General features: G+C 33.5%; 1 protein-coding gene across 1 annotated transcript; it reads right to left on the bottom strand.

The window, feature by feature from the left end:
• Positions 1 to 2,476: 2,476 nt before the first annotated feature.
• Positions 2,477 to 15,185, bottom strand: LOC136800392 (eukaryotic translation initiation factor 4E type 3-like). Its single transcript, XM_067057045.1, has 8 exons — positions 14,953 to 15,185; positions 6,643 to 6,715; positions 6,251 to 6,342; positions 4,892 to 4,952; positions 4,304 to 4,370; positions 4,005 to 4,099; positions 3,614 to 3,674; positions 2,477 to 3,261 (listed from the first exon to the last, which is right to left on the bottom strand). The coding sequence occupies exons 1-8, from the start codon at positions 15,144 to 15,146 to the stop codon at positions 3,155 to 3,157; spliced, it is 750 nt and encodes a 249-aa protein (XP_066913146.1). The 5' UTR covers positions 15,147 to 15,185; the 3' UTR covers positions 2,477 to 3,154.
• Between the last annotated feature and the right edge of the window lie 50 nt (positions 15,186 to 15,235).

Raw genomic sequence — 15,235 nt, 5'->3', positions numbered from 1 at the left:
AGCATTGAGTTTCAAGCCGAAGGCTAGAGGTCAATCTCCTTGGTAGGATTCTGAGGATTTGAAGCCAACAAATCCTATCAAAGTTGCGCGGCCTTGAGCGACCCGCCTGGTTTTTACACAAATGACAGATTGAAACTAAAATTTACCGCTTCATTTTGAAAAATATATCACTCGAAAACAAAGGAATTGCTAGATTCAATCCGTCATCAAAAATACGGCGCATATTTTAAGGCTTCAATTTTTCTTGCCTGAGAAAGGTTAGAGATTGACCTCTAGCCTTCGGCTTGAAACTCAATGGTTCCAAGTACCTTTCTAGAATTCTACTAAACATTAAACATGGATTTTTTCTTCTATTTGTGAGCTTATTCCTAGAAATGATAGCGCTCTGATATATTACTATTAGAATTGAAGTCTTCGTTGAAAGGCAAGAAAACAAGAATCACTTTACAAGGGACTGGACATAAAAATTCTACTTATACCATATTACGGGGGAACAGAATCAAAAATATGTATCTTTCCTATGCCAAACGAACTTAAGGATACCGGGAATCTGCGTCTAAAAGATTGTGTTCTGTTTTAAATATGCGATATCTGGATAGTTCGTGGTAAAAAGAGGTGTGGTATTAAATACCCAAAATACTAGACTGGAGTCGTTTATAATGCGTGTAATACTAATAATACCAATACTACTAATAATAATACGGGATTTAGTTTGTATAAACTATAATTGTTCGATTGTTCCCTTCATTACTTTTTGCTTTATTTCTACTATATATAAATTAGTCGTCTAGCTTGCTAGACTACCAAAATACTGATGATCTGTAATAAAACCGTAAAAAATATCAAGTTAAGTTCATTTTTCTGTCTTCATAGACACTTATTTATTTTTTTCTACAGCAATAAAGTAAAAATTTAGCATTACATTTAGTTTTAAAAAATTTATACAATACCCAAATATTGAAAAGAAATAAAGTAAAATAAAGAAACTCAGAAATTTAGTACTTATGTCCATGAAAAACAGTGTTGGTAATCAATATCCAACTAACTATTAGGCCAATACTATTCAAAGAAACTTACACAAAGCCAAAAAGAAATCCAACGAAATCAACAGCCCCCAGTTCAGCCGTTGCTATGGGGATATCGTATGTCGTTAACCAAAAACCACTTTAAATTATTATGGTAAAATTGATTAAGCCTTATTGATTTAAAAGTATTTTATTTTTCATAATATTGATTCTAGTAAATTTTGAGCACTGATACACGTTTTTTTTATAAGAAACACGTTTATAAGGAACGTGAAGCTGAAAATGGTCCAGGCTGAGAATAAGAAAACAAGTGAAGCTACATCCTTGAAAAATCCAAACTTAGCAGCTAAGTAAATAAATACTCTCGGGTACCTAATAGCCGGGGGGGGGAGGGGGGCGGTTGGAATAAGCGGGGGGGGGGGGTTGGAGAAAATCTCAAAACTTAATAAGCGGGGGGGTTGGAATAAAAATGAATTAACGGAAAAAACTAAACGGGAAAACAACTTAACGATAAAAAAAAACACAAAAGAAGATTAACAAAACTGAAAACGCACAAGTAAGAAAAAATGTTTCTGAAAATCTAAAAAAACTAAATACAAATGAAAATGTAAAACACTAGCAAATAAAAATATTTACTTTTCAGTCTGAGATGTAAAAACTCAAGAATTTTTATTTTGCGTGGTAAAATCAAGTTTTTTTAAAAAGGATGCACAATTTTGCAATTAAAAAATGACACAATTTTTTTTTTTTGATTAAACAATAAAGAAAGAATACCTCAGAAGGAACATACCTACCTATACCGTACACTAATGCAAAAGGGGTGAGATTCAAGCAGTTTTAAAAACAAACGACTAAAAAAAGGTCACAAAATAAAACAGTAAGCAAAAAATAATAAAAAGTCAAATTCACTATAATACATTAGAGAAAAAAATACATTTAAAAAATATTTCTTGCTATGACTATGGTGCAAACCAAAACAAGTTATGTTTTGAATTGTTTGTGGGGAGCCTACCTAGCATAAAACATGAAAATTACAACTCCCCGCCGTCTGTCGATGAAAACAGCTAAGAATTTACAAAAGATTCATGGCAAAGTTCATTACCTTACAGTGTATTTTAAACAAGAATACTTTGCCACGACCCTTCTCAAGGTTATGGGAAAACATCGTATTTTCAGGTCTAGTTTGTTTTATCAAGATGACTATCAAAATAGAAAAATGCTTTTTCTAATAATACAAAAAATGAAACTCAAAAAAAATACTAAAATTTAAGAGTGCCTTAAAGACATAAACAAAACAAACATCTAGGAATGAAAATTCTAAAGAGGTAATTCCAAAGACCTCCAAACAAGACAAGTTACTAAGCAACCTCATTCCCTGCTTATGATCAGCTTTTTGATGCTTACTGATAGCGCAAGGTATTCTCTGCCCATAAGTAACATAAATAACGGGTACGAGATTGGTTACTAGACAATTAATATTAAATTTGGAGTATTTTCTAAAAACGAGGAAAAAGTGAAAAGTTGACGGGCAAAAAAAATATTAATTTCCCCTTTAAATGTGACGTGAAAAAATTAAAAGATTTCATAATTAGACTTTGATCTTATCGAAGAACAAAAGATAAGAACCAAAATTATGAATCGAATTGACATCATGTGACAATATAAAAAGAGTGTACCACGAAGAAAGAAAAAAACAGATTTTTATGAGTTATGAAACTAATGAAATCATTCTTCAGCTAAGGAAATAATTGACTGTTTTATTAAGTCTTTTGTTAGCATCACTATAATACACACGTTTTGCTTAATAAGCACACGGGAAACTCGGACTGAGGCTCATTATGCTTACCAAGATAAAATTATGCTTGATCATATGCCTACGAAAGTATTTTCAAAACATTGTCAATTTTGGATGAATTGAACAAAAACGAGTGTAATCCGCTAAGATTTATCAACCAAATGCATCATGCACCAAACCTAAAACAACCAGCCTGGTCATATAGTCATACCAAAAAGAATCTACCATAAAAATGCTCAACCAAGAGATCTACAACTATTGGCAAAAAGTGGCGCGTAAACCAATGACAATTTGTGAATATAAGAGGGGAGCTACTATGTACAATATTAAGCTGTCACCGAGAATGTATAGGACTGTGTCTGAAATTGAATGGTGATGTGCCTGTTTGAGCTGAAGATTTTCTTGAGCCTCCGGATTCAAAGTTTTCGTGCGCTTGATGAGCTGAAAAAAGAGCAATCAATTTAAGAAGAGCAAGTAATATGTGAAAAAGTGTTTTGTCATTCTATTCTATACAACCCTGTCTCGCAGCCTAGGTGAAACTTTTTCCCGATGAGGATAGAAACTCTACTATTCCCAGCTCAAAAGAATCTAGTGAAGGTGGTTTAAAGTGAAGTTTTTCTACTGAACTTGAAATTGGATAATATCAAAGTCGATTTTCCTATGAAGTAAAATTATTGGTTACTTGTAAAACCAGGAAGAAGTCTCTGGACATACATCTTTAGAAAGTTTCGCTTCACAAAATACACGTTTCACCGTTTTAGATATCTGGTACATTATTTGAACAAGATCTTACCTTTGTAAAATGCTCCTGATACATCTAAACCTGGCACAAGTTCTCCTAATTTCTTTATGACCTAAAACAATAAATTAGATATTTATGGTTAAGTTTTAATGTGTTGCTTTGCCATCACCTAATCGACCCTCCTCTTAGATTCAAAGAATTGCGAAGGTTGGCTTCTTTGGATTAGGAATCGAAAAGTTGATGATACTTTTTGGCTAAAGAAATCCAAATGAGAAACGGACCATAAACAAAAAATTTAAAGTTTTCTTGTAACTATCACTATTTCATGCTGCATTGTATTGAAGTAGGATTTTGCCTAAGTAAGTTGATTTTAAGAATGATAGAATCAGCCGATACATCGACAATTGTCTATATAAACATTGTAAATCAATTTTAGTCTCACCTTAGCATCACTTGCTTCGACACTTCGATTGTTCCAAATTTGTAAAATATCATCTCGATCCCGTATGCTGACGCTTGCGCCTACAATCATATCAGCTAAAAATCCAATACAAAATTTATAGTTATTGCCAGTAGAGCCATTCAAAAGCCTTGGTGTGTCACTGTCATAACTTTTTATTAACTATTTCTTGTAAACAAAACCGGTTAAAACAGTTAAACATTAAATCAAAGCCACCTATTGGTTTAGGAATCATTGAATCATCTTCCAGATAGGGGTATTATCTCGTAATAAAAGCATACCTTCAGAGATTAGGTCTTTAAATTGTTCACCGATTAATGCTAAAAGTAATTCTTTCCATACTAGTGGCTGGAAAGGAAAGCAAACAAGAAAAAATTAAAGGAAGATAGGAAATCTTAAGGGTTTTTCAGAGCTAACCTAAACGTATACAGGTGATTGGTTATACAATTAAATTGATCCTATCACTGAAACATTCGAATAAGTGGATGTTTAAATCAAAAGAAATTCATAGAGATAATATTCAAATTAATATTTTTCCTTCAAATATTGGGCTTTTCCAGAAAGAAATCTGTAGAACCCCTGTTGAGGAGGTCCTACCCTTTTTCTGAAAATGTCGTTGACCTCAGGAATTCTAGACAAGTTTAGGTTTAAACCCCTCCGGAATTCTAAATTGTTGAAGAATTTGAAAAGTTACCCCTTAGAATTATATACAGTTATTTTTGACATATTATTTTTGCATATCCCTATGTAATTCTACCAGATATCAAAACTTACCACCCACAGACCATTGCGATATTTGGCTTGTCCATGAAAATGGTTTTTAATAAAGTGTCCTAATCTAAACAACAAATTGAGTATGAAAGTCTTACAGTTTTATTTTTCGGACATCTCATTTTCCAGTAGCCACCTTTGATATTTGCTTCATCTTCCCTAGAAAAAAAGCATTAAAGAAATTTACACAGTGCTTTATGAATTCAGCAAACATTAAAGACATTTGACTGTATGCAGGAATAAGTGAACTTAGGAAAGTTTCTCTAAATGAGAAAAATTGGAATTTTCTTTTTGAAAAATTACGAAAAATTATGATAAAAATTCAAAAAATTATGAAATCAATAATTTTAGTAATAACGTACTTTTAAAATTTTCTTAAATTTTATCCTGGATACCGCCTTTTTGTTTAGTTTGTAAAGGATTCTTTATTTTTTAGGGTATTCAACCACGTCACTAAACAACACGTTTGAAATGTTAGTACCAACCCGGGAAAGAAGGGGGGACACAAATTTAAAAAAATCCTATCTATATCATAAAAAAGAATTCGTCTTTAATTTTGTGATGTAGCATATTAAGAATGTGAATGAACCTGAAAATGTTTGAACTTTAAGAGTTTGATTGTCAGGGCTACTTAGACTACACAATATATTGACGAACATTATTCAACGATATGGCTTGCGGATCGTAATATACTAAGTAAACAACTGGTACAGTACTCTATTATCAAAAGGAATTTTCTTTCTGTAAACATTTATAATATTTTAGAAATATTTCAAAACGAGATGACAATATATTGTGAACATCTTTTCAATATATTGCTTGACAATATATTGTGTAGTGTATGTAGCCCTTAAGCTGTAAAACTATTTTATACAGTAATCTGAGTTGTGTACTTGGAGCATTCCTAAGTTAATTGACAAAGCTGACCCTGACTAAACATAATATTGGGAAAAGTTAGAAAATGAAGTGTTAGAATTACTGGAAAATGATTCCAATTTTTTTTATGAAAAAAAGCAGTTTGAGGTTAGCTCTACTCAAAAGTTTTGTTGTTAAAAAGTCTCGAGAACAGGGAAGGTGTGTGGTTTTTGAATCATTTTAATAGAGGGTTTCGTGTGTCCACACCACATGGACATAATTATGATGTAAACTGCTTATAATTGAATAATGTCGTAATTTGATACCTCAAAATTTATATAAACAGAAAATATTATAAAAGGTGGTCATTGATAGTTTCTTCTGAAAACTCTTATAAAAGCTTCACATAGTTTTGTCGCACCTTGCAGGTTTAGGCCAACCCATAAAATATATTTTCCACAAAATGCATCATTCAATTAATAATTAATTAAAAGGTAGCACACTTGACAGTATAATGGAGTTATGAAAGGAAAGATGATATCTCCAAATCATGTAAACCCTCGTCATTATGGAGGGGGGCAAGCAAAAAGATACAAACTCACCATAGAGGTCTTCGATCATCTCTCATTAGATGATAACTAGCAAGTCCGATCTTCCCCGTTGGTGGAATATTATTATAAACACTCCAAAAGCCCTGTAGATAAAGATTATATAATTTAGTCAATCTAGCTATAAAAGATCAACGTAACGAATATCAGAAATTTAACTTCAATTATATTTCCCTCGTGATTCCTGAATTGACGCCAATATGGCTTGGCTAGCATGCTATCAAAATACTTTTCAACGTCAATTTCAATTTCTCAAGGTTTCAAATTTCTTCCTGGAAAAGTCTAGTTTTCAGGGTTTTAAGGTCCTGTAGACAGAGCTTGTTGATAGTGAGTGGTCGATATATAATTTTTATTAGAAAAATACTTTAAAAAACAAAAAAACAAACCTGCACTGTACGAACTGTGTAGATCTTTTTCAAATTGGCTTCATATTCTGCAGCCGATAGATTCCTCTTGTACCTAGCGTGATGAATAAAAAAATATATATATGCCATAGACATACTATAAAAGCTATTCCAAAAATTTTTTTGGAGGTTGCTAGTATTAGGATAAGCTGTGGAACGAATGGAAAAATTTTCAAAATTTCATCCCAGGGGGTCTGAAACCTAAAAAATAGAAAATTTAAGTTTTTTCGAGTTTTAAAATTGAAAAGTGATTTTTTCAAAAATCTACTCCATTAATTCCATAGCAAACTATAAATGGAGCTACTCCTGAAAATTTCATGATCATAGCTCTTTCCAATCCTGAGAAAACGTTGCCAAGGTGTGCGAAAACCCCCTGAAACCTTTTTTGAGAAAATGATCCGTAAAGTTAGAAGTAGATATATATCTCAATTTCTCTGTAATAAATCGACCGTTTTACAAAATTCTTTCTGTGTTTGACTAAAATGGAATAAAGCACTACTTTATTTATATACTTAAGAAAGGGCTTTGAAATACCAAAATAGTCCAGAAATTCCAAATTATCACTTTCACGTGATGCACGCAAATGCTAAAAATTTTGCGCCAAACTCCACGTCAACATTGATTTAAGTCAATTTTAATGTGTTTCACAACAAAAACCACATTTTCAATGTAATAGATCATCCTAGTATATTTTCCTCACTGCATCTGTCAGTTATAAGTTAATTTAAAGTTGTTCTGTAGTGATACAAGAATCCACTTGGACTTGGACATAGCCGTAAGTTGTGCACAATTTCTCCTCATGAATGTAAATCATCCAGAGGGTGGAGGGAGCGTCCCAGACCTTCAATAATTCACCACACACAATTGTTAAACCAGCCTCCAGGCTTTCAATTTCTTTAACACTTGGATCTTTGAATAGATACATCATTGAATATGCCTTCGCTCCATTGTTTGTCCTTTTCGGTGTCAAACTAAGTTCATGGGAAACGTTGAGTTTGAAAATCAAGTCTTTGTTTTCACCTAGCCCAAGCTTCCTTAGTCGAGAAGAATGACATTAAAGAGCTAAAACTGTCATCATTTAATCCAACATTTCCAAATTAAAACAGTTTTCATAGTCAAAAACACTGCTGACAGTCTCCAAATTTGTATTTTTTTTTTTAATATTACTTTTTTGGTTACAATCTTTAATTACGTCATATTAGGAAATCCCGCGGAAAAAAGGCAGTATTGACTTAGACCCCCAAAAAGGGCGTAAAAAGATCTTTCGTTTGGTGTGCCATGATCCTATGTTTAGATAAGCCATAAAGAAATTGGGCCCTAGCAACTCAATTTTCATCTGTTTAATTTCAGTCATTATTCAACTAAAAAGAGTCAAGCCAAAAAGTACACAGCAATCATTAGGCTGCAAAGTATAAGAGTTTCAGAAAGTCTATGATTAGGCCAAAATAAAAAAATGAGTAATCCAGTAAATCGTTTTCATAAGCAACCCAATTTTTTAAATATTAGTCTTTTTTGATAATCTTTTAAGTTACTAAAGCTGAGTGTCCAATGAAAAAAAATAGACAAAGTAAAAAATAATAAACAATGTAGAATGAAAGCGCTTTTTTGTAACAAAAAGATTTGCAATGAACTTATTTTTTCCAGTGGACAGCTTAAATAGTAAAAGAATTTGCTAATTTGAAGGTTCAAGCCTTAGAAACCTTTTATTATTATTTTAGTCTTTTGAAACTAAATAACAATCCATACCTACAAAGAAAATCAGCAAACCAAACAAAGTACACAAATAAGTTTTGTTTTTGAGCTTAAAAAGAAAAAAATAAGACGGTAAAGGTAGGTTTCCACTGTGAGATAATGCGTGATAATGTGCGACAAAAAGCCTAGAGGATAAAATTTTGTTTACTGAAACCATATCTATATCTAATTTTCTGGTAGCTAACACATGACAAGAATGATCAAAAGGCACCGCCACTCACTGGCAGGTTTACTCGGGTAACTTAATGCATGTCCCAGAATTGCATCAATTTTTCCGCCCCAGTTCCAGTCCCTAAACCATAACAAACTATACATTTTTGGAAGCGTATTTGAATGTAGAATACCGTATTTGGTGTAACTTAAATTGTTTCTCAGCAGAATTTGAGTTTTTTTAAGAAAACATGATTTCATAATTTAAAAAAGTTGAATATCTCAAGAACTAATACTCAAAGCTTTATGAAATTTGAACCAATGATAGAACTCATCAAGAGGAGGAGGATCTTTTTTTAAAAATTTGAAAATTTGCCGATGTCAGCATTTTATCGCAAAAAATCGAATTCTTGCAATTTCTGCTGACGTCATTAATTTTGGAAAATACTTTCAAAAGTTTTTGAAACATCTCAATGTACTTTATCACTGGTCCAAATTTAATTATTTTAAGTTTATTTAATTTAAGTTTCGATTTATATTTCTCGAGATATTCAACTTTTTGTATTTATGACGTCATCAATCATGACGTCATAATCAGGTTTTTTTAACATATCTCTAATTATACTGAGAAAGAATTTAAGTTACACCGAATACGGATTCTACATCCAAATACGCTTCCAAAAATGTATAGTTTGTTATGGTTTAGGGACTGGAACTGGGGCGGAAAAATTAATACAATTCTGGGACATGCATTAAGTTACCCGAGTAAGACAATAGAGCAAGTGCTAGTTTTCAGTTTTCAGCTCTTTGACTGAGAAAATGATTGACAGATCAAAAAGTTTTTCAACCATAAGGGAATTCGTAGGTGACTCTGCAATAATCCTCAAACTGGGCAAAATGGTAGAACTGAGCTGCGGCAAATTATTTCAATGGAAGTTGTTGGAATATTTGAAAGGTTCTTGACAGAAAATTGATTGTCAAATGATTATCAAATGATGACAGTGCTGTTATTAATTTTGTTAGATCTGACAAATTGCTGTTTGTGCAAACACAAGTTTAACAGCCTAACACCCTGAACAGTGTGTCATAAAGTGAATATTTTAATGATGTCATAATCAATGCCGTGCATATTTTGTCAACATCCTTTTCATTGGATAAATACCACTAAAGTATACAAGAGAAGTAAACATAAATTCATTGCCCACGAGCATGGCTTAGCTAAGCCCACCTCTCTTATTCATTATCTAAGAATTGGAACAGGCAAAGATTACCGCACAGGGTATTTTTTAGTGCTCTATACGATGATCGTATTTTTTTTGATTTCTATGTTTAGATTTTTCTACCCAGCCCTGTTGCTATGTACGCGCGCCCTGTTGCTAAGACCTTTGCTTGAAATCGAAAGTGAAACCAAAATAATTTAGTGCACACTGCTGTTTGCGTAATATCAATAAAGTGAAAGGAGGTCCTGACTGAATAAAAGTTCATTTTGGGTGGCTTGATAACACTCGTAATTGCTTTATTTTTCTAGTGTATTTTGTTTTTTTTGTTTTAAAAGAAGGACTATACGGTAGAAAATAAGGTTTTATACTATCATTTTTAAATTCCATATTTTAAATGCCTATTTTAAAGAAAAATTGTGGGCAGAAAAATAAAAACTCCTTTGTTTTGAACGCCCGACTGCCAAAATCTCGGGATTCTTGAGACAGGGGTTGGACATGAAAACAAAGAACTAAGTAGAACCGATTTTTGCAAACTTTAAATACAATGTAAAGTATTTTTGTAATCAAAAATTATATCTAACAAATATATTGAAAAGTAATCATTCATTATAAGCAAAGAAATCTTGTGCGCAAAAGAAAGTCTTCATTCAGTATAGACCTAATTCTTCATACAGAAATTACGGGAAACGCATATTTGCACTTTGTACCCTATGCTGCATTCAAGCACTTAAGCCAAAGTCCCGCAGGACAAAAATCAGTTTTTTGAAATTTGAATCTTTTCTATTTTTCATTTTTTTTGCAAAAGTTCTAGGAATGAAAATAAAGGGATAATGATAATTGAATACTATCCACTGATGATCCCCAGCACTATCGTAAAGCTAGAATCGCTTGGCATACTCCTTCGCTTGAGAATATGATTTACAGATTAAAGTTTTTCACCCGCGAGGGAGCACGCAGGCGTTCTACAGGTTTTCTAAGGGCGTTCTGCGGGTGTTCTCGGCTCAATCCTCAGACCATGTTAAAAATGGTAGACTCAGCCGTGACAGATCATTTCGATGGAAGTTGTTGGAATGTTTACAAGACTCTTGATAGAAAATCCTTTGTTTTATTGTCAATGATGACAGTCCTGTTATTAATTTTGTTAGATCTGATATATTGATGTTTGTAAGTGCACTCTGGTGCACTTTATAGTTTGATTCCCATTGAAGAATCATGTTTTGGTTTCTGGCGAACCATTTTCCAATTAAATCATCCTCTTTAGTTGAAAGGCTGAGAAATTCCCATGCCTTTTTCATCAATTCAATCTCATCTAACTCATCTTCCTCTTCTGATACATATTCATCTTCATCTTCATTGTCATCGCTTTGGACACTTGCATCACTACAGGTATCGCTATGAAGAGATTTTATGATAAAAAAATACACAAAAGGAAAAAAAAATATTTGAAAAACTAATTTCAGCTAAAAATAGAGGAGATCTAAATTTCACGTACATTCTGCGGTACATACACCTGTAATAAAATTTTTGAACGAAGGAAACGTCACCGACAGAAAAAGTCCAATAAATTTACCAACTCACCGACTCAATTCTACTCAATTTTCGAGAGCCGGTCGGGCGACGCAAAACTAAGATATTTGTGATTGCCACCTTATCGATACAAACTTTTGGTGAAAATTTGAAGTGATTTTGATGAGTACTTCTCGAGATATTCAATTTTTAATTTCTATGACGTCATCGTTATGCAGTCAAAAACCATGTTTTTGGGTAATAACTTTTTTTGGTTGCAAAAAATAATTCCAACATAGCAATTTTGTTAATGTACATCGGAATACGCTTCTTTTGATGTATGAGTGAGTACCCTAAAACGAGTGCTATTGGTTTGCAATGGAGTTGGACATACCGTAACTTGCCTGAGTTTCATGTCATTAGATGCTGTTTTAGAGCTTTAGAGCTAGCCTGTCATTTATTGAGCCCCGAATTTTTCATTGCATAATTTCTACGGGAAATCGAAAGTAATTTCATTTAACTTATGTTTGAGAGCTTGGATGTTGGGAAGCTGCAAGAATAAAGTTAAACAAATTATACCTTATTACATGAAAATAAATACGTATGGAAGTATTTAAAACACGAATGAAAATGAAAATTTTCGTGTCAATAAAAACCCCCTTAATTAAACCAGCCGTGGTGTCCTATAAAAAGCAAATAAAATTTGTGTTAATTTTTTGCGTGTTAATTTCAAGGCCATTTTTAAATACTTCCATATTTATTTTCATGTATACAATAAGGTAGTCTTTTTTCTGAAAGAAGAATTAACTTTTTGCTAGACTGCTCTACTCTATTTTCTCTATTTTTTGTTTTTATTTAACTTTGTATTTTAAGAACCAGCCAGGTCATTCATTTGATGGCTACCGTAGAGTCGTTTAATATCGACATACGTCTTCTAATCTCGACATAGCTGTAGGCTGGTCTTCAAAATAAAAAATCAAACATAAACAAATACATACCAAAGTTATCAATCAATCACTTGTACTCTCTCTATATCACGTCACAGATTGTTAATATAATATGAGAAATGTGAACTGTTATTACTTATATTTGAAAAGAACACTTTAACGATGTAGTAATCACTAAAAAACTAATTAGCATGCTTTCAACCAAACCCAAACCCAAATCACGACAAAATTTTGCACGCGAGGAATTTTTTAGTAGACCTTTTTACCGCGAACCGAAAATAATTAAAAGAACCAGGTTTCCTTATGAATTTGAAAAGGGACCGGGTGTGCTAGGTGCAGCGCCTAGAAGTTTAACGCGGCCTCCTAGCGCCTAGAGCGTGTTCTTGCAATAAATAATAAGGAAATGGAAACCAGGTCGACTAAGCGCGCGAATTATTTTTATCACGTGACTTGAAGCGTATTAAAGTTGTAAAATTTTAATGATGGACACGAGAAAGTTACGAGAAAGTTTGCATGCGTTTCGTGTGTTGTGTAAAACTGCTTATAATTTGGCTGTTTTTTTAATTGAAAGGATTGCAATGTTTACTGAAATTCTAGTTTGATGGATGAACTTGTTCGATAAGAATGATATCAAGAATTTCATTCAAGGTTTGTTTTGATTATTTTACAGATCCGGTGTCGAGATTGAAAGACGTATGTCAAGATTAGACCAACTTACGGTATGATGTTAGCCTCCACTGATGCAAGTTACCATACCTGACTACGACCCTCGACATGGCCCGAGAATTCTCGGGCCTCTTCGGGCCATGTTCGGGCCGAGAGACCCTATCAATTCTTTTGGCCTGAACAACATGACCCGAGTCATTCGGGCCATGTTCGGGCCATGTCAGAAGATTCCATATTTAAATTGATTCAGCATGTCCAGTCAAACAAAATAGTACAAAATAAGATTTGTCTGTTTTCTTTATATCGCTCAAAAAAACTTTATGAGCTTCCCGTGTGGACACGCTTCAGTTTAAAACCAGGACAAGTTTACTAGCAAATATTTCCACCCAAGTATATTTATAACTATGTTTTCATACCAAATAAGACATTTAATATTTATATGACAGTTAGGAACATTTGGCGAGTTCCTGTACGCGACCGCGATCTAAAAAATCATAACAACACTCATTAAAAAATGACGTTCGTGTCTTTTCGCACTTTTTTTAGCCTAGACGATGTAGCAAACATAGTAAATATAAGCACGCTGTGCTTTTAATTGGCTTAAATTTTTTTTTGCGTCGGAAAAACTTTTTCAAACTTTCAGCAATGATTGACCAAACTGTTACAATGAAAATTATCCAGCGCATTTTTTATCTTATTATCTTCTTAATCTTCAATGAAGCACTCAAAGTTTACTGAATTTAAGCACATAAAATATTCTTATAATTATTGATATTCACTAAATCACCATTTGTTGTGCGCTGCGGTGGAGTGTATGACGTAACTCGCGCGGTAACTAACTCGCCTTTTGTTGGAAGATCATATTGGACGTTTTGGCGTTACAACCCTCGAAGCTAGCGGGCGCCCCTGTCTTTCTGCAACTCTTCCCACCATTTTAGATGGCCATAACAATAGATCCAAAAGGGCGCCATAATCTTGGAAGATAGTTTGTTTTGGTCTCCAGCTTTGGCAGTCAGGAACAGTCGCCTTATTAGGAGACGCCTCCTGATTAGGAGACGTCTCCTGATTAGGAGACATGTAGGTCGCTTGGGGTCGCTTGATTAGGAGACCCGTCTCCTAATTAGGAGACATAAAACTTTGATCTCAATTTTAAGGGCTTTAGGCTTTTCCGCGCATTTTGAAACTAGTTTTAATGGAAAGAGCAGCCTCGAATTCGTAAAGTTTTAAAAAAATTATTAAAATTTCTCGGTGCAATCGATCACAATCCTAATATAAAGCACTACAAAGAAGCCCCTCTTGATTTTTTTCATGTCCGCCATTTTTGTTTTTGAGACGCTTTTGTTCAGAAGACAGATTCTTACTTCTGATTGGTTCTTATGGATTATTAGAATTGTGATTGATTCCACCGGTGGATTTTTCTGAAAATCACCATATGGAATCAATTTTTTGTGCTCTTTCCAATGGGATCAACCAAATTATGCGCAGTTTCTTCATTCACAAGATAATTACACCCGTCTCCTAATTAGGAGACGTGAACCTCCTGATTAGGAGACGGGTCTCCTAATCAGGAGGCGTCTCCTAATAAGGCGACTGTTCCTGACTGTTTGGGAAGTAGCAATGTTTTTGGTTGTTTTTGATGGAAAATAGTAAGAAACTTAAGTTTACAAGTGGCATTTAGTTTTTGATGGCTTATAGGATGGCAGGATCCTGGATGGTTTCCCTAACTGTATGAATTTACAACATTCATATATTTAATATAATTAAGAGAAACCAAGTTTTTCTCAAAGAAAATGTTAAAAAAATTCAGTCCTGAAATTACACGCCTGTTTTTACGCGAATTCCAATAAAAGTTTTGGCCCGAGAATTCTCGGGCCATGTCGAGGGTCGTACCCGACTTCACATTATATTAAAAAAGACCTGATACCAGAACACTCTGAATTTGTGCAGGCCAGTAATTTCTTTAGATGCATTAAGTCTATCTTATGATTAGACTTGGCACAAGTACCATGTTCGAAGAAAATCTTTGTTAAACCATTAAAAAATTTTTTTACCTGTCATACCAAAAGGTCCACGGAGTTTTTAAAGGAATTCCAAGTTTTTCTGTATCTTCAAGGGTTAAGACTGAAGATGGTGATAATTTAGGACTACTGAATATTGCAGGATCATTGTCAGGTAATAATCGGTCTCTATTTCTACCAGGTATATTGATTGATTGACTTGTAGGTTGGTTTGAACCGGTAGCCATGATTGCCCTTCAGACCAAGACAAGCAAGCAAAGCAAGCGAACAAAAAATATTTTAAATCCGATTTTGTGTAAACATTCGAATCGGTTAA

This window comes from Clytia hemisphaerica, unplaced genomic scaffold (genome assembly GCF_902728285.1).
Source record: "Clytia hemisphaerica strain Z4C2 unplaced genomic scaffold, Clytia hemisphaerica genome assembly, whole genome shotgun sequence".
NCBI lineage: Eukaryota > Metazoa > Cnidaria > Hydrozoa > Leptothecata > Clytiidae > Clytia > Clytia hemisphaerica.
This window is presented reverse-complemented; position numbering and strand designations above follow the sequence as displayed.